The sequence below is a fragment of the Phoca vitulina genome, unplaced genomic scaffold, assembly GCF_004348235.1.
Source record: "Phoca vitulina isolate PV1807 unplaced genomic scaffold, GSC_HSeal_1.0 scaffold12, whole genome shotgun sequence".
NCBI classification, from domain to species: Eukaryota; Metazoa; Chordata; class Mammalia; order Carnivora; family Phocidae; genus Phoca; species Phoca vitulina.
Genome location: NW_022589715.1, coordinates 11,442,913 through 11,461,366, shown reverse-complemented (window position 1 = coordinate 11,461,366; position 18,454 = coordinate 11,442,913). Strand labels below are relative to the sequence as shown.

General features: G+C 42.5%; 1 protein-coding gene across 1 annotated transcript; it reads right to left on the bottom strand.

The window, feature by feature from the left end:
• Window positions 1-227: 227 nt before the first annotated feature.
• On the bottom strand, window positions 228-16,558 carry SLC20A1 (solute carrier family 20 member 1). The gene is made up of 11 exons (XM_032410482.1): window positions 16,263-16,558; window positions 15,170-15,794; window positions 14,884-15,024; window positions 14,616-14,701; window positions 9,454-9,550; window positions 6,861-6,980; window positions 5,085-5,354; window positions 4,403-4,961; window positions 3,165-3,350; window positions 2,315-2,399; window positions 228-1,190 (listed from the first exon to the last, which is right to left on the bottom strand). Exons 2-11 carry the CDS (start codon window positions 15,513-15,515, stop codon window positions 1,029-1,031), a joined length of 2,052 nt encoding a protein of 683 aa, XP_032266373.1. The 5' UTR covers window positions 15,516-15,794; window positions 16,263-16,558; the 3' UTR covers window positions 228-1,028.
• Window positions 16,559-18,454: the final 1,896 nt, after the last annotated feature.

Sequence of the window (18,454 nt, the reverse complement as noted above, 5' to 3'; positions counted from 1 at the left end):
TGGAAGTGTCTAGGCTGTGCTATTACAAGGAAAAATGCCAAACAGCTACAACAGTACTTATGGAGTTAAGTCATGTATATTCTGGGATCACAAGAAACTTAACAGGGAGGAGTGGGGAAGTTTAAGTGGGTCGGTAGTTATTTAAGATACTCTCGTAAGAATGGCACAGGGCTAATTGATTTGGAGCCCAGATGCTTCAAATATGAACAAAAACCATGAAAACGAAATTTTCTAAAAATTGTAGGCTTTTTTATTCAGTTAAGAGGTAGACAGATGAACATGGAAGGCTGTCCCATTTAACTTGCCCAAAGTTCATATTCCACTCCATTCATCCATCCCACACTGCCAGAAATCGTAAAGAAATAACCAAGAATGCCAGAAGGCTTTTTCTTCCTACTTCTTTTTAGCAATAATAGTCAATGAACTGCTGGCAAAGAAGTTACTACTAACTTAAATTTTCACTGTGTCCAAAGAACCTCGTCCCCGTAAGAAGTTCCCACATATGCCAATGGAACCTGCCACTACCGACGGGAGGGCAGAGTACAAATGGCTCTATTCCTCTAAGAGACTACAAGGGAAGCTTCGGTTATGTTTGTTGTTCAGTCCCTGTGCATGTTAGGGCAGAAGCTGGTGAAACCACCAAAGCAGAGCACACTGCGTCAAATGGCTCTGAATGGTTGTTTAAAAAAAAAAAAAATCACAAGTTATCTTCGGAGACAACATTAAAACATAATGGAATTGAAGCCTGATACAAAAAGTAGAGAATTATGTACAGGAATTCACAGCCCAGAAGGAAAAGGGACCTCAATAGGAACCAGTGGAAACCTGGCTATTTTACATAGCTAATTTTGAGACAAGTCATATTTAGCACAAAAGCAATTATAGCACAAGTAACACTTCCCTCCCACAGCTCCCAAACTTTAAAAAGACTCTTGTCAGTCTTCTGTAACACTGTGATCCTTCTTCAAAGGAGCAGGAATGTGTAAGGTGGCCCCAAACATCGACACGAATTTTAATCTCAAACAGCTTCACGCTCTGAGGATGACATATTTGAAGACTGCCATAATAGCAGCACTGATAACGCCAGAAATGGGGACGGTAACAAACCAGGCCATAAAAATGTTGCGGAAGAGTCGCCAGTCAACAGCCTTTTTGGATCGGAGCCAGCCAACAGATACAACAGAGCCCACCTAGCAGAGAAAGGGATCAAGGAAACTGGTTAGTAAAGGCCAATGGTATTTTGGTAACAGACACATGATCTTATGTAGGTAAGGAGCCCAACAGCTGATGAGACTGATTCCATGAAAGATGGTTTGTAACAGGATAAGAAGCAGATCACTCATGGGAAGATGAAGGCAATGTAAAAATCCAATCACTACATCTGTGGTAACTGGGGTAAAATACGAGAACAACATCTCCTTTCTCTCTCCTGAGCTACTGGAATTTTAATCAACTGCTTTAATAATGAACTGTTTTAATAAATTACTTGAAGTTTCAGGTTTTCCAAACATCATTTTAGAGGAGGACAGTTATTAAACCTCATAGCCAATCACCTGGAGATACCCTAGAAGAAAAAGGATGATTCACAGGCTCCATGATGAACCAACTTAAATTGCCTTAAGGAAGCCAGTTTTTTTTTTCTAGTTATTACATGGCCATCAAGCAACTTCAGAATTCAACAAGATTCTCTGTACTTCAATTCTGAGGCTATGAATATATGCCTTCTATAAATAACGCTGCCCTTCAACAGCCCAACAAGCCTCACAGACAGGCTAACTATGTGTAAAAGGACTTTTGCCATCATTTAGGGAGAACATACAGTATTGGCTTAAATAATAAGAGTACTAGAAAGATAGCAGGAGGAGAAGAATGAAGGGGGGGAAATCGGAGGGGGAGACGAACCATGAGAGACGATGGACTCTGAAAAACAAACTGAGGGTTCTACAGGGGAGGGGGGTGGGAGGAAGGGTTAGCCTGGTGATGGGTATTGAGGAGGGCACGTTCTGCATGGAGCACTGGGTGTTATACACAAACAATGAATCATGGAACACTGCATCAAAAACTAATGATGTAATGTATGGGGATTAACATAACAATAAAAAATTTTTTGAAAAAAGAGTACTAGACCCAAGGAATTGTAAACTGTAAGCCTTTACATTACTGTAGTCATTTGTCCTAAATTTGTGAACTCTTCAGGACTCCAACTGCATAAAACTTTCTAAACTACAGTTACCACACTTAAAAAAACAAACAAAAAACTTCTCCATATTACTAGAACCATTCAATAGACACAGCACATATACATTACACTTACTTTACAATGTGTTGTACTGATGGGAAGACCAATATTTGATGCAATTACCACCGTGAGGGCAGATGCCAGTTCAATACTGAAGCCACTGTAGACATAAAAAGATTACTTGTCAAGAATGGAAGCTGTTTTATAAGCTAACATTACCTCAAAGTTAACACAATCTTACTGTGCTCTACTCGGTGACAAAACCTGACACTAACCTAACATCTTTAATTTGCTGTAGCTCCTGAAATCTATTCTTCTAAGATTTTATTTATTCATTATTCATTTGAGAGAGAGAGAGCACAAGTGGAGGGCTGGGAAGAGGCAGAGGGAGAGGGAGCAGCGGACTCCCCACTGAGCAGGGAACGCAATGTGGGGCTGGATCCCAGGACCTGGAGATCATGAGCCGAAGGCAGACGCGTAACCATCTGAGCCACCCAGGCGCCCCTGAAATCTAATTTAAATCAGGCTCTCTTCCCTCTTCTCTAACATTTTTGAGGTTTTAAGGGTTCCTAGAAGCCCATTATTAAAGTTTGCACTTCTATCTGGAAGAATTTAATAAACATCAGTCTTAGCTCTCAAGTAAAGACAAATAAAGGACAAGTACACAGAGCTACTCACTCCACACACACACCTTTCTCAGAAAAGTTACATTATTAAGAGACCACTGGAGATGAATATTTGACCAAAATTATGTTTAAGGGCCAGACAATATGTAAAATCGAAAAAGTTCACAATAATGAGAGTAACATCAGGACCTCATACAAGCTTGGGTTACATTAGCTAAAGATTTTGTGTGATAACACTACACAGTATTATGTATCCTAAGAAAATGAGCATTAGCCTAAGACCTGCTTTACCAACTTACCTAGAAGGTGTGATTGGTGTCAGATCTTTCCCCATGGTCTGGATAACTCTCCTTCCCCAAACCCACAGACCAATACAAATACCAACTCCACCATAGAGCAGAAGCCATATTGGTGTTGCTACTTTTGAAGAAACATCTCCTGTGTCATAAACCAGATACAAAGCAACCAGAGGACCGATGGCATTGCTGAAAGAAAAAAAGAGGACAAAGATGATTTTTCAGGCAGAACTAGAACTTGGCAAGATCCAGTTTGCTAAATGATCTGCTAGATTATTTTTTTCAATTTTTTTATTGTTATGTTAATCACCATACATTACATCTTTAGTTTTAGATGTAGTGTTCCATGAGACCTACTAGATTATTTAAAGCAAAGCTGTCAAGCTCATTTAGCAAACAGTCCTTTCAAAAGAAATAAATGGGACCCCAACATACATAGCAGAAGAAAATGAAAGCTGCTCTCAGAGAAGAATCCCATGCATTTGGTGGCCTATCATCCAACAGGTAGCCTAGAACAACTCTGGTTCCAATGACCAGTTTACAAACGACAGAACTACAGCCAACAACCTCCAAATTCATTCCCTAGGGCAGTGATTTTTAAGCTTTTCATCTCAGTATTCACCGAATTTACTATCACAGAAACGGATCCTATCTTGATTGACAAGACCTCTCCATGAAGAATATCTGTGTTTCTCATCTACAGAAACATTCTTTGGGGCACCTGGGTGGCTAGTTGTTAAGCGTCTGCCTTCCGCTCGGGTCATGGTCCCGGGGTCCTGGGATCGAGCCCCACATCGGGCTCCCTGCTCCGCGGGAAGCCTGCTTCTCCCTCTCCCACTCCCCCTGCTTGTGTTCCCTCTCTCGCTGTCTGTCAAATAAATAAATAAAATCTTTAAAAAAACAAAAAACAAAAACAAAAACATTCTTTGTAATCTAAAGGAAAAAAAAAACTTTCTTTTTTTTTTTAAAGATGTTAAGTAATCTCTACACCCAACATGGGGCTCAAACTTACAAGTGAGATCAAGAGTGGTGTGCTCTACCAACTAAGCCAGTCAGGCACCCTTATAAAACACATTTTACTGCCTGTTTTATTAAGTCCATAACTGCTATTACCTCACCCTCTCTAGCTTATCCGTGTCCCACGGGGCGGTATGGTACCAAAGCCACAAGCACAGCCTTATAAAAGGGATAAGGTGATACAAAAATAGAAAGCGTGATGCTGTGATTCCAAGTCAACTGACCTGACATCATTTCCACCATGGGCAAATGACCCAAAGCAGGCTGTAAGGATCTGCAGGAACTGGAAGAGGAGAGACACCTCTGGTTTATCCTGGTCATACCATTCTTCTAGAGAGCCGCTACTTCCTTTTCTGTCACCCAGACCCATCTCTGCCTTGACACTCATGTCCATCTCAGATGCCGAGTGAATGTCAGACACAGCATTGCAGTAACTGGTGTAACTGTCCATTCGAATTCGCTTCTTGCTGTCTGCATTAGGCCATGTCAGCTTCTCCATTTCTTCACCTTTCTGTTCACCTTCTTTGGCACGGAATGAATCCAGAGGCATGCCACAAATTGCCATGGTGTAGGAAGTATAGCTATTATTGCGCCTCAAGGGTTTGTCGCCAGAGTCTCCCATGCAGTCCCCCACCTTGGCAAGATGTAATTTATGGAGGAGCTCTTTGTACAAGCCAGAATCTTTATGCACGGTGTGATACTGATAGTGCCCACTGGAGTTTATCTGGTTACTGACGGCTTGATTGAACTGAACAAGGTTCCCATTAGGCAACTGCACTGCCCCTAGCCAAGACCAAAACAGTAACATTAAAAACAAACAGCATCAGGTCCAAACAGTGAGCCTCCTCCCCAGTATAGGTAACAAAGTCAAACTCTTATCTTCCCCACTGAAGAAACTCCACTCACCATTCATGGTGCTATCTATGCTGGTTTCCTCTTTCAGATCCACGCTGGGAAGCCTCTCTCGCTCTGGAGCTTCCTCCAAGTCTCCAAGTTTGAACGAGACTGTTCTCTCCTCCACCACAGCCCGGAGTGGTACAGTGGCAGACCCTACCTCAGAAACAGGATTCCTGGTTTCAATATCGCTGAGAGACAACTTTGTTTCTTCGTGCTCTTCTTTCAAGCTATTCTTTTTTTCCATTAAAGGGCTTTCAGAAGGACTAGACTTTATTTCTCCTAGAAAAAAGGGGGGTTTTTTTTGGTTTGGTTTTGACCCAACTAACTCATTCCACATCTCCCGTCTCCCCATCTCAAAAAAAATCCATCTCAAAGTAATATATTTTGGTGAAAATTCAGGATAATTTTCCCTGTCTGCTTCACTTGGTGTATCTCGTATCCTTCCTTTGGGAAGAAATCAGCAATGCTTCAGAAGTCACAAACTTTTTCAGTAAAGGGCCAGACAGTAAAATATTTTAGGCTTTATGGGCTCTGTTGTATATTCTTCTCCTTTATAAAACAAAGATTTTGATTTTACAAGGATAAAAACTATTCCTAGCTCCCTGCTGACCCATTCTGAGGTGAAAGGTACCCAAAAAGCATGAGGTGGACAAACTGAAAATTTACACTGCATCTAATAATTCATGTTCTTTTTAAAAAAGGAATGCCCCCAAATTCCAGTCCAGGAGTTCAAGACTAAAGATGACAACTTGAATTCCCACCTCTGTAAAACAGAGATTCACTTTAACGCTCTGCCTTATGGTGCTAAATGCCTGCCTAGGCAGGAATATCTTCTGCCCAGTCTACCAATGCCCAGTACGTTTACACGTTCATTCAGGTAGCACAACCATGCTATAGAGTAGAACCATAAAACATTAGCAAGACTTGTCTCCTCTTCTTCCAGACTGGGGGAAAAACGAGGTCAGGATGTCATGCAAGCCTCATTCCCACTGTGCGCACGGCACAAGCAGACTAGCACAGACTAGAGCCTCTCAGAGAGGGCTCAGGGCAGCTGCATGACGCAGCACTCTTCCTAGTGCCCAGCAGTATGTGCATCCCTCCACTTCCCAATGACAAACTTGAAATCACTAACCAAGCATTTGCAGATGAAAAGGGCAGAAAAAGATCACTTGAACAGATCTCAAGCCAGTAAGGAAACAAATACAAGATTTAAATAAGACTGATACTAACGAAATTTATCCTGTATTTAATTACACTCTACTGCTGTGTGTAGTAATGGTCTAAATGACTCCTTCATATTAACACTGGAAAATATCTACCTCTAGAATTTGTGCGACAATTCTGAGAATTAAATCTAAAGTCAGATATAAATATGTGACTTAGCTTTGCGTGTCTAAATCTGAAGTAACACACACAGAAGTAGTTAGGATAAAGTTTTCTCCTTGAAAATATTTTGTACCTACCCCCTATTACACATTAAGATATCCTCACACTTCCAATTAATGTTAAGCTACTTCTCTCTGTATTTCTGTCACCAGCAACTGATACAGTAAAAAGTAGATTGAATGACCAGTTTGTCCCCAGCATATGTCAACTATTCCTTAGGAGTAGGTCCCAGGTCAAGTCAATAAAAACATAGTTCGGACAATAAACCCATCTCCTGAAATCTCATTTAAATTTTTTACTTTGCCAATCTATCCAAATAGTGGGTTTTTATTTAGTGATCACACAAGAAAAAACAAGCACATTGCTAGTTAAAATGTTCTGCTACAATTTGTTACTTACGTTCGATTTTTCTCTTCATCCTGGGACATACAAAGAACCAGACGATAAGGGCACAGAAAACTGCACATCCCACCGAGATGAGGATGGTGCCCCACAGAGGAAGTTTGTCAAAGCCCAGCACTAGGAGATAAAATGGTGCATCTTGAAAACCCCAGGGCAACAGCCCCCTGCAACAATGTGTAAACCCTCCTCTGGGGACTCTGGGGTTCCCCAAGCCAGCCCATCACCCTTTATAACTGCTGCCAGCCTTAGGTCCACAGGGTTTTTATTGTGCTCATAACTACACAAATTCAGGAGGGGAGAAAAATCCCATGGTCATCTGAAACCCACACCTCCACCCCTCTGGCCCACTGTCCACACCTGCTAGATTAGATTAAAGTCTCCCAAGCTCCTTCGAAAACGAGTTTTCCTTTCTTTACTTAGAAGATAATAAGGATCAACTATACTCTGAGGATCTGCAACTAGCTATGAAAAAATGGAAACCTTCCACTCCCTAAGCCTCCAGATGGTAGCTGCCACACATTATGTTTGCACATACAGATTTTGATGTTAAAAAAGAAAGGGGCCCCAAGAGTCGTATTTGTCATACTGACAGAATTCTCTGTGGAAGTTATCACATCCATTGTATTACCCTCCAGTAAAATCCTTTAACAAGATTATCTCTTAAGCGACATTATCAAACTAGATACAGAAAACCAGAATATTATCAAAAAGTAAGAATAGTTCAAAGGGCTATCTTTCACAAAAGGAACATAGTTTAGTGGTAATTTCATTAACAAGCCGTATCTTAGAGACTTGCCTACTTTTCACCTGGCTCTGGGATCATTACTATCAGTCCTCATCTGCTTATCATTTAAATGCCAACAGGCTCCAAGCCACTAGCCTAGACTAATGACTGAAGCAAAGCACTATAGAATTCTATTTGAGCCTAAAAGATGTTATAATGATCTATAGTTCATCCAAGAATAGCTTGGCTACCTGCAGTTCTTTTGCTTTATTCTGATTAGGAACTAAATTACTTATAAAATGGAAAATCTATTGTCCCCCCAATGATTAATATTTAAAAAACATATATAAATTGTGGTCCCTTCAAAACTAAAGTTCTATAGTGACTACAAATCTTTCCATTTTAATTTCTATCAATTCTAGCCATGTATTTAGTCACACAAACTAAAATATATATGAAATTTAATCAATCTCTATTACAATTTAAATTTGCCTGTGTTCCAGGTCAAAAAGGGGAAACAAGAAGGGGAAATTTTTCTGGTAAATGATCCACAAAGAACAGAACAAAAATATCCCAAGTTCCTTTTTCAAAAATGATTGAAAGTTTCAGTTTCTAATTTCACTGAACTATGAGCTTTGCTGCTACCAGATAAAACAGTGCTTAGAGCCTCTCCTGTAAGGTTTAGCACAAAGAAACAACTCAATTTAAAATAGAACAAAAATGTAGCATGCATGCTTTTCTTTGCCTGTACCATTTAGCAAGGAGTCTGGTATCCCCTAAGTAAGATCAATATTCTCATAAAGGTGTCCATTTTCCTTCCTAATTATTCTAAGAATAAAGACTAGGTTATAAATACTTAGCTAATTCCATTTTTGGTCAGTGACTTACTACTTCAGTGAAGTTTAAGAAGCAAGTTACAATCCATTAGTCAGAAAAGTAATCAATTTAGTGGGCCCCAATGAACATTAAAAACTAAAGAGAATTATCTGAAAATATGAGTGCACAGCACACAGTAAGGGTAAATAGCTTCAACATACTATTCTGGTTTTCCTTCCTCTCTCTTTCTCTACATGGGTGTCTTGGGCAGCAATGTACAATGTATTTTTTCCGGTAGGTCACAGTCAAAAGATCAAAAGCCACTCACTTGACCATCAAGTCAAATACCCTAGATAGCAAAACTGAACTGATCAAAGCATGTACTGTCCTGTAAGTTACAAGTGATTGATCTTTTTCAGTTGTTAAATTGAACACGTATCATAATTTAATCCATGCTTTGCCTTAGTCCCAAAATAAAAGCAATCATTTCAATCTTTATATCCTCAAATTATTTTTCCTCTTAGCTGCATGAGTTCTTCTTCCAAGTGCACTTAGACCAGTTGTTAAACATCCCAACTCTTCTCATTCAAGCAGATTCAGGGAAGTAAATTTAGTGCTTAGAAACAAAGGTAGCTCCATTTGGGAGAGAAAAATGAGAATATCCAGCAAACCAGTCCTAAATGACTGATTATTGAAGACCAAATATAACTAATGACTCTTCAGTAGTCAGTAGTTGAGGTCAATATCACTTCCAGTATTTTTAGCATAGATAGGAGAAAGGGAGGGAGAAGGGTCATATTATCGGTGGATCCTGTGAAGACTAAAGAGTAAAGGTCTGTAGTGATTTAGAATCTGAGCAGGTCTCTTTGGTTGAAAAACTATCTAGGTTAACTCAGCATACACTAGCCTGCAGCCTTCTGAAATGGGCGCAGGCCAGCCACCTTCTAGGAGATTTCAGCCCTGTAAAGCAAAAAGGGGTAAATTGGGCATTTAATGCAAGTTTTATAAACAACTTTAAATTCACATTTAAATATTTTGATATGTACTTACAAGGTGCTCCAGTATACATGATGGAAAAAAGGTTTATTCCAACTGTGCAGGCATAGAAAACTGGCAAAGCTCGCAAACCATTAGGAACTGGATCTGCCTGTAAAAGATCATTAAGATCAATACCTTAAAAGGTGTTGAAGTTAATTCATTTCCATAGAACCTTGTAAAAGGGCAGGTTCGGGAATTACAGTGCCAGTTAATGGTCTCCAAGCAGTAGGAAAAGCCCAGTTGGCCTTGTTCCTGGAAGTCTCCCTACTAAGGCTGATCTCATCTTTTACATCTACCTGAATTTAAGTTTGTGTTTGGTTTATTATTATTTTGTGGGGGGGAGGGGTTTGCTATTTCTAACAAGGCTACCTATCCCAGTGACTGGTAATGTCCCAATTAATCAGTTTTATCACCCAGTGTTCTAAGGTATCTGATGTCCAGATGTAAATCTGAGCATACATCTGAGATGTACATTTGTAAAAGATGTCAAGAAATGGATTATGAGATGTTAGGACATTTCTCACCATGTCTGCAAAGATTTTTTTTTTTTTTTAAGATTTTATTTATTTATTTGACAGAGAGACAGCGAGAGCAGGAACATAAGCAGGGGGAGTGGGAGAGGGAGAAGCAGGCTTCCCGCTGAGCAGGGAGCCCGATGCAGGGCTCAATCCCAGGACCCTGGGACCATGACCTGAGCCAAAGGCAGACGCCTAACCACTGAGCCACCCAGGCACCCCTGGAAAGATTTCTTAAAACCAAAACATGCAGAATTTACCTGCAACAACCATCTTTTCTAGACATCAATAAATATGTCATTATTAATAATTTACCAAAGTGCTAAGATAAAAATCAACTGTACACTAAGTCACCTCCTCATTCAACGACTGTGCCAAACACTACTGTGGGCCCTAAAATGTGGGAATGAATGAGACAAAGTTCCTGGCCTCAGAGAACTGACATTTACATTCTAGTACAGAAAAAAGTAGCAATAAATACTATGAAGAAAATAAAGGAGGGTAAGGGGCAGTGACGGAAGGAGGGGTACACTGCGGAGTATCAGTGGAACACAGACACAAATGTGGTAAGCCAACAAGCCACGTGCATTCCTAAGGGTGGAAAAAAAAGCAAGCCACCTGTGGGGGGGGGGGGGGGGCGGGGGGGGGGGGGGGGGTGTTGTATTCCAGACAGAGATACCAGCAAGTGCAAAAACTCCAGATGGTTAAGGAACTGCAAAGGCCAGTGTAACTGGAAATAAGAAGAGTTGCACTTACAACAAATATGTATTAATTCTACAGGAAAACATCGAAGTCAAACACTTAAAGAGAACACAGATTTGAGTATACAGGGAAGACTAAACTATGAAGCTATTACCCTAAAGGTTTAATGCTGTCTTGATCACAATCCAAAAGAAAATCTTGAGAAAGAAGAGAAAGACCCAAAGTGATTCTGGAGTTTCTGACTAGGGGTACATGGCTGGCTCAGTCGGTGGAGCACGTGACTCTTGACCTTGGTTGTGAATCTGAGCCCTACACTGGGCACAGAGATTACTTAAAAATAAAATCTTTAAAATATAAATAAATAAATACAGCTTCACAGACAATCAATTCATTGGGAAGAAGGAGGCAGTGGCTGAAGATGAACACAACAGAAGATGCCATTCCAAATCAGTAGAGATGAGCCCTCACTGAAAACCACTTTGAATTTTAGCTATACTTTAAATATATAATATATAAATATACAAATAAATAAACACTACACAGGGGCGCCTGGGTGGCTCAGTCGTTAAGCGTCTGCCTTCAGCTCAGCTCATGATCCCAGGGTCCTGGGATCGAGCCCCGCATCACGCTCCCTGCTCGGCGGGAAGCCTGCTTCTCCTTCTCCCATTGCCCCTGCTTGTGTTCCCTCTCTCGCTATGTCTCTATCTGTCAAATAAATAAATAAAATCTTTAAAATAAATAAATAAACAAACAAACAAACAAACACTACACAAAGAGAAATAGCCAAAATAAAAACAATAGCTTATGCCTACGAACTATATTCTACACCCAGAAACTGTTAAGCATCCCGGAATAACTACAGCGTGTGTCACACTCCAAGGGCAGTCAATAAAGTTATAAACCTGATGCATATATGTATTTTTCTTCTAAGAACTATCCATGGTTTTAAGATCCTCCCCAAAATCAAAACCCATTAGGGTTCTATAAACATTATATAGGGACTTCTCTTAACAGATTTTCAAATACTATTTGGTAATATGGTATCAAATCAAGCTAATTAGAGTTGGGAGGAAGTAGCTTATGTTTTTATTTTTCTGTATAGCCCAATTATGTATTCCCTGAAGGTAACCAATAATTAATTAGTTGGGGGGAAGGTAGGGAATGAATGATGCTACTAATGGTTTATTATGAAATACAGGCTCAGGGGCCCCAGGGTCCTGGGATTTAGTGGGGCTCCCTGCTCAGCGGGGAGTCTGCCTCTCCCTTTCCCCCAGCTCGCGTTCTATCAAATAAATAAATAAAATCTTTAAAAAAAGAAAGAAAGAAAGAAATACAGGCTCATAGGCTAAAAAAAGGCTAGGTTCATAAATCAGCCAGGGGGAATAAAACAAACTGTGTTCTCCCTTTAACTCCCTCCAGACTCCTCTCAGTCACTCGCAAGAGGTAACCAAGGCTAACTTCATAAAATTTTTATTACTGTATGACCCATGTAACACACACTTGAATCTTTACCTGGAAATAATGTAATATCTCACCATCCAGTTATGTGAGATGTGAAAGGGGGGTCTTCATAACTCCCCATCTTTAACCACAATAGTCCATTGTTTACATACTGGATGTTCCCATAAACCTTTGTCTAAAGAAAAAGGCTCCTCTTGAGTTTGAAAAGATGTCCTAGATTTAATGTGATTCCTAACAAAAGGGAGAAAGCAGAGGGACCTGTTTTCTCTAACTAGCATTTAAATACCCAACAGGAAAACTTTCCCTTATCCCCTATTCCTTGTTTATTGTCCCCAGTCCTTAAAAGGGAAGTACCTCACCTCCACTCTGGTTTTTCCTACTAGACCACCCAATACCCTTGAAACAGACATTGAGAAAACAGAAAATTTTTAAAAAGAAATTTTAATGTTAATTTCCAAAACAGAATCTTACGTTGGAAAGCATCTTAATGATCTAATATTCAGACTTTAACAGCCAGGACCCCCAAAGATTACCAGCATAAGGATGTCTTCTTGAGATTTAAAACCTAAGGTAACCAGAACTATTCACATTCATCACCTAAAGACTCACTGATAGATTGGGCACAAGGATATATATGGGTCATAGGGAGGAAAGGGGGGTTTGGAGGTCAAGAAGGTTCTCAAAGTCAGTATTGTTTTAAACACAATTCCAGGGCGCCTGGGTGGCTCAGTCGTTAAGTGTCTGCCTTCGGCTCCGGTCATGATCTCAGGGTCCTGGGATCGAGTCCCGCATCGGGCTCCCTGCTCGGCAGGAAGCCTGCTTCTCCCTCTCCCACTCCCCCTGCTTGTGTTCCTGCTCTCGCTATCTCTCTGTCAAATAAGTAAATAAAATCTTAAAAAAAAATAAACACAATTCCAATCATTCTTAATCATGTCCATCCTCATTCCCACATAAAGAATATATAGTTAAGAAGTTAATATATTTAACTCAAGTTCTCAACTGTGGGTAAAAAATACCTGCCCATGCATTTCTCAAATCAGAGATTCTGGGCACTAAAAATCCCTCCTCACACTTCAGAGCACCACCATTCCCCCTCCAAGAAAGAAGACAAGTTTGTTTTGTCTTGAGACACACAAAGCCTCTCCAGAATCAGAACAATCTGCTTCCCAGTAATCAACAAAGACCCAATGTAAACTTTTATAAAGCAGGAATCCCTAACAGGGGATCCTGTTAATTCTTCTGGTTCTCTGGTATGGAGCAAGCTATATGGCTCTAATAAGAAGACTGAAAAATCTGATCAGTGACTACCGGTACACCTCAAATCTAAGCATCATGTTATCATATGCTACAACAGTTCTGGGGATTGGGAGGTAGGTGCTCATCATACCTGTATGCTAAGTACAACCATACCAAACTTCAAGGCCATTAGTAGTAACAATGAACTATTTACTCTCAAATTATAATCAACCTATAGATGTTTCAAATTTTCAACTGCTATATTCTGCCAGACTCAGGTCAGAGGAAAAGTGATTAATGAATCAACGGTATTTCTACAGAGGTACAAATCCTTCCCTACAGAAGCTTACAACTAGACCAAACAAGTGGGTCTGAATATATTCTTACCCCTTGCGATTAAGCTACCTATCTCCGTTCACTCTGATTTCTACCATTTAGGAGCATTTTTAAGAACTTACAATGGACCGTTAAGAGCCAGTCCCCTCAGAAAAAGGACAACTTTGTTTCCTGAGAAAAATGCATTTATTCTTACTCAGTAAGTAACTCAGTCCAATGACAACATCCCTTGTTGTCTACATTTATTTTGGAGCCAGCATCAGACTTCTTGATAAAAGAAATGCTATTGGGTCACTCAAAAGGGATTTTCAAATGGGACAGGAAATTAAATGACTGTCTGGAAACCTTTTTTTTGCCAAGAAAAACAAAACAAAACAAAAACTACCTTTACTGGCTCTTTTTACCTAAGAAATTAGAGTCAAGTCACTGTGAGAGGTAGAGTCCCCACCTAGAAGCTTATAAACTGGTTATGATAATCAGCACTACAGAAGTAACTACGTGGAGACCCAAACTACTCAATTTAACTATCAGCTAAAAAAAAAGCCGCAAGAGACATTGTGACTTATTGAACCCCAGGCTTATAAGTCAAACTGGTCTGCATATGATGGTTTAGGTAAAGCAGTAATCAGCAAACACCTGTACAAAGCCACCCTGAATAAATTTCCTTATTTTCTCATTCCCAGCCTCTCCTATTTCTTGGCACACCGTAGTACTCATTCAATTTTTCCTTCCTGAATGCATTCGTTCTTGGTTATTGAAAATTTGTTTCTTTCAGAGAACTCAGCAACATACAAGAGATATACAGAACATAAATTTTTTAACTTTCTAAGGCCACACCAATCACATCTGGAAGAATGCTAACAGTCTGAATACCACGTGAGTATGACCCATCAAAGGTCATAAAAGAGGGGAGAGAAAGATTACCTTACGCAGGATGAATGCACGAACAAGGAAGAATAAAATTCCAGACATAATACCAGAAAGCAGTGGAGAGATGAACCAAGACATCACTGGAACAGAACACAATAAAAAAAAAATGTCTATTAATGAAAATCAGAAACCCAAAAAAAAAAACCTTAAATTTTAATATTCTATCTTCAAAATTTTCTATTTTACACCATATATTTCATATAATGCCATGGTAGCACATGACAAGAATAAAAATTTAAAAACTATTTAGAATTAAACATACCAATTTTTATCAGTTCAGACCACTTGACACCCTCCTGCCCCTTTGCCACAAGGGAGAAACCAATGGTTGCACCAACAATACAATGGGTTCCAGAAATGGGAAGCTTCAAAAACGAAGCCACTAGTTGCCACACAGCAGAACCTGAAACACAGGCAAGTTTTATTAAATGGCAAAATTCTTAGGAATGCACTGCATTCTGAAGAAGAAAATCTGAAAGGGAGGGCACAGGAACGGAACTACCCATTTGCTCACCCGCCACTAAGGAGCATACATAGAAAGAACTTACCAAACATCGCACTGACGGAGCCGGCCATCAACAGCTGTTGGGTCGAATTGTACATCTCCACGTCGATTAAGCCCTTCCTGATTGTTTCGCTCACTTTGGCCCCCAGTAGGACAGAGCCCACGGTTTCAAAGATACTCGCTAGGATGCAGGCTTGCTTGAGGGTCACTACACCTGAGCCCACCGCTGTACCAAACGAATTTGCTACATCATTGGCTCCCACGGAGAATGCCAAGACAAATGCAATAATGAAGCCCAGGATCAGCATCCATAGGTAGTCCACCAATGGACCAGAAGCAGCAGTAGCAGCAAAAGTACTGGTAGGCAGCGTTGTCACGGTAGATTCCATTCTCTAGACTAGTGGTTTGTTTGTTTTTTTTTTTAATTATAAGAGAATTACTGAGCGGCTTTCAAGATGTGTAAACAGAATATGAGGTATCAAAAATGCTATAATAAATAATATATATTATATAAAATTAAATACTGTAAACTACGGCACAGAAACCGAGCTGGGGAGTTACTGCTATACGCTGCGTATGGGCATCTGTTGTCTGGGGTTTCTTTGGCTCTGGAGGGCTAAAAGCAAGGAGAATTCCATGGCGGAGAAGAGAAAGGACGCAAGTTCATCCTGGGGGGAGGGGGAAGAAAATAACAATAACAGCGCGCCCTTGGGGGGGCGCGTGCGGCACCCCGCGCTGGCCCACGCGGCTGGGGAACCCGGCCTTGTCCTCCGCCCGCAGCCCACCGTCCCCCGCCCCGAGCAGGGCTCGCGAGGCGGTGGGCACGTGGCGCCGGGAACCTCCTCGGCCGGCGCGCGCCCAGCCTGCGCCCCCCCGCCCGCCGCCGCCGCCGCCGCCCGCCCGCGCGCGCCCTCCCCACGAAAACCGGAAAAGGGCCGTTCCCGCGCGCGCGCGCCGCCCGGGGACCGCCAAAAAGGCCCGCGGGCGGGCGGGGTGGGGGAGGGAGGCGAACAGAAACGAAGCCAGAATCTCGCCGCACCGCCCGCACCGGCCCAACCGACCGCCTCCGGCGCCACGACGTCGGCGCCTGGCCCCGGGGAGAAGAAAGCCTTATCCAAGGTGGCGCCACCACTCACCAGAGGAAACGAAGGGCCGAGCGGGAGACGAGAGGTGCAGGCTGCGGCGGTGGGTTGGAGCCACGGACGCACGCACCTGTGGTCGACGAGGAGACGGCCCGGGGCGGAGGCTCCGGGGACGGCTCGGCGGGGCTTAGCGACCCACCCTGGAAGCACCCGCGGGCCCCTCAGCGGCCGAGAAGAGCAAGCACGCAGCCCGCGCCGGCAGCCATCACTCTGGCGGTACACGCCGCCGGCCGCTACTTATAGCCCGGCGCCGCGACCCGCGTGACCCGCCGCGCCTCGCCCCGGCCCCAGAGCCCCGCCCCCGGGATGGCGCAGCCCCCACCGGCCGGCGTGCCCAACCGGGTGAGCCCGACGGCGGCGCTCATTGGCCGGACTCACGCCGGCGGCCACGCCCCCAGAGGGGAGCTTGTCCACGTGGGGAGGGGTAGCCCCCACTCTGCAGCCTCGCCCTGGCGTCTGTGTAGAGTCTGGCCGCACCGGTTAGTTACTGGTGGAGACCGTGGGGGACCCTAGCGCTGCCGCCGGAGGTCGTCATGCGGGGTTTTAGAGGCCGCGACCAAGGTCGTTCCTAGTCCCCCTATCTCGCGGGCCCCGTTTCACGGTGCTGACCGCTTCTCCAGCCTGCCTTTGAGCGCACTAGTGACCTGCCGCGTCCAGAGGCCACACCTGGCCGAGTTCCCCTCCCGTCCGTCCAGTGACGCTGCGGGAGAGCTCGAGCCCTCGGGCTCCGGATCCAGTCCTGGCACGTTGTCGCACCTGTGACTTGCCCTTGGCCAGACAGGCACTGGCCCTGGCCGGGGGAGGGAGAAGGCTCACGTGGTCGGTTTGCTCCCGCAGTCATGCACTTGGGTGAAAACAGAAAGACTGAAGAGTCACGAGAACCAGGTTGTCTCCCCGTTTATGGCGCAGAGCCTCAGGAAGGCTGTGGGTCATTAATTTCCTGTAGACCTGCGTTTTCTACGTCGTGGCTGTGGTGCGGGAGGAAGGACACTGCTTCGGATTCAAGTCCTGACTCCTACTTGCTGCAGTGTGTCACCTTGAGCAAATTCCAGATCTCTCAGACTGCATTGTCACTAATGTAAAATGTAATAATCAGTACCTACTTTGTGGCAGGACTTAAATTAACGTACGCGAATGTGACCAGCACTCAGTAGGCACAGAATGCTAATTTCCGGTTTGCTCTTAATGTAAAAATACCTGTTTTAGGATGTAGGAAAGGGTGGAAGGGGACGGTCTCTGTGCATCCGAGAAGCTTTCGTATTCTTTTGATGTAAACATTGATTTCTGGTCTCCTACAGGGTGTATAATATAGTTTTGATGTTAATAAGATTTGCTCTGCACATTTGGGGGCATTTATTCTATTGTGCAGCTTAAGATCAAAACTAATCATGCCGGGAGATTAAAGTCGTGCTTTCTTGTCAGGGTTGTAGTGAGATTGAAGCATTTCAACCAGAAATACTTACCAGGCTTAGAATGTTCTAGAGTCCTTTCCACCTTTTTGCCATCTCTAGTAGCAGGGCACTGAAGAGCAGAAGCAAAGATCCTGTAAATCATTGCTCTGTCTGGGACATCTATGGAGGCTTAAACTGCACATGAGTATTCTCTGACCTATCTAGAACATCTGATGGAGTTCTGTGAGTAACTTACAAAGCTCTAGGTCCCAAGGTCATGTCTGAAGCAGAAAGTTCATGTCTGGGAGCAATGACCCTAGAATGCAATTCTGATGTAATTCTGGCACCTTAAAATGTGTTCCTCCCTCCTCCTTCAATTCATTCCAAGGTTATGAAAAAATTGAATAAAAGGACTGATCTGTTAAAGGTCCTTAGTGTTCTGCCATTTTAAAACGATGATTTTGGGTTGGGGGAGATGTGTGTGAAATAGGTGAAGGGGATTAAGAGTACACTTACCATGATGAGTACTGAGTGATGAATTGTTGAATCATCATACACCTAAAACTGATACAACACTGTATGTTAATTATATTTGAATTTAAAAAATAATAAAATTTTAAAAACAATAAATTTCAAAGCAATTGTTTGTAAGGGAATTGCTTAGGACTTGTCACAGCATGTGTGTTTTGTTTTTGTTTTTGTTTCTTTTTGTCCATGGACATACTTTTTCTGGTCAGTGGTATTAGCCCTTTAAGTTCGCAGATACTTAACTGGACAACCTCTGAGTCAGGGGGT

Coding starts and splice junctions, on each gene's coding strand:
- SLC20A1 (XM_032410482.1), bottom strand. CDS start 15,515: ATGGAATCTACCGTGACAACGCTGCCTACCAGTACTTTTGCTGCTACT. Junction 3,351..4,402: donor CATGGTGGAAATGATGTCAG/GTCAGTTGACTT, acceptor TTTTTCTTTCAG/CAATGCCATCGGTCCTCTGG. Junction 2,400..3,164: donor ACACCAATCACACCTTCTAG/GTAAGTTGGTAA, acceptor TTATGTCTACAG/TGGCTTCAGTATTGAACTGG.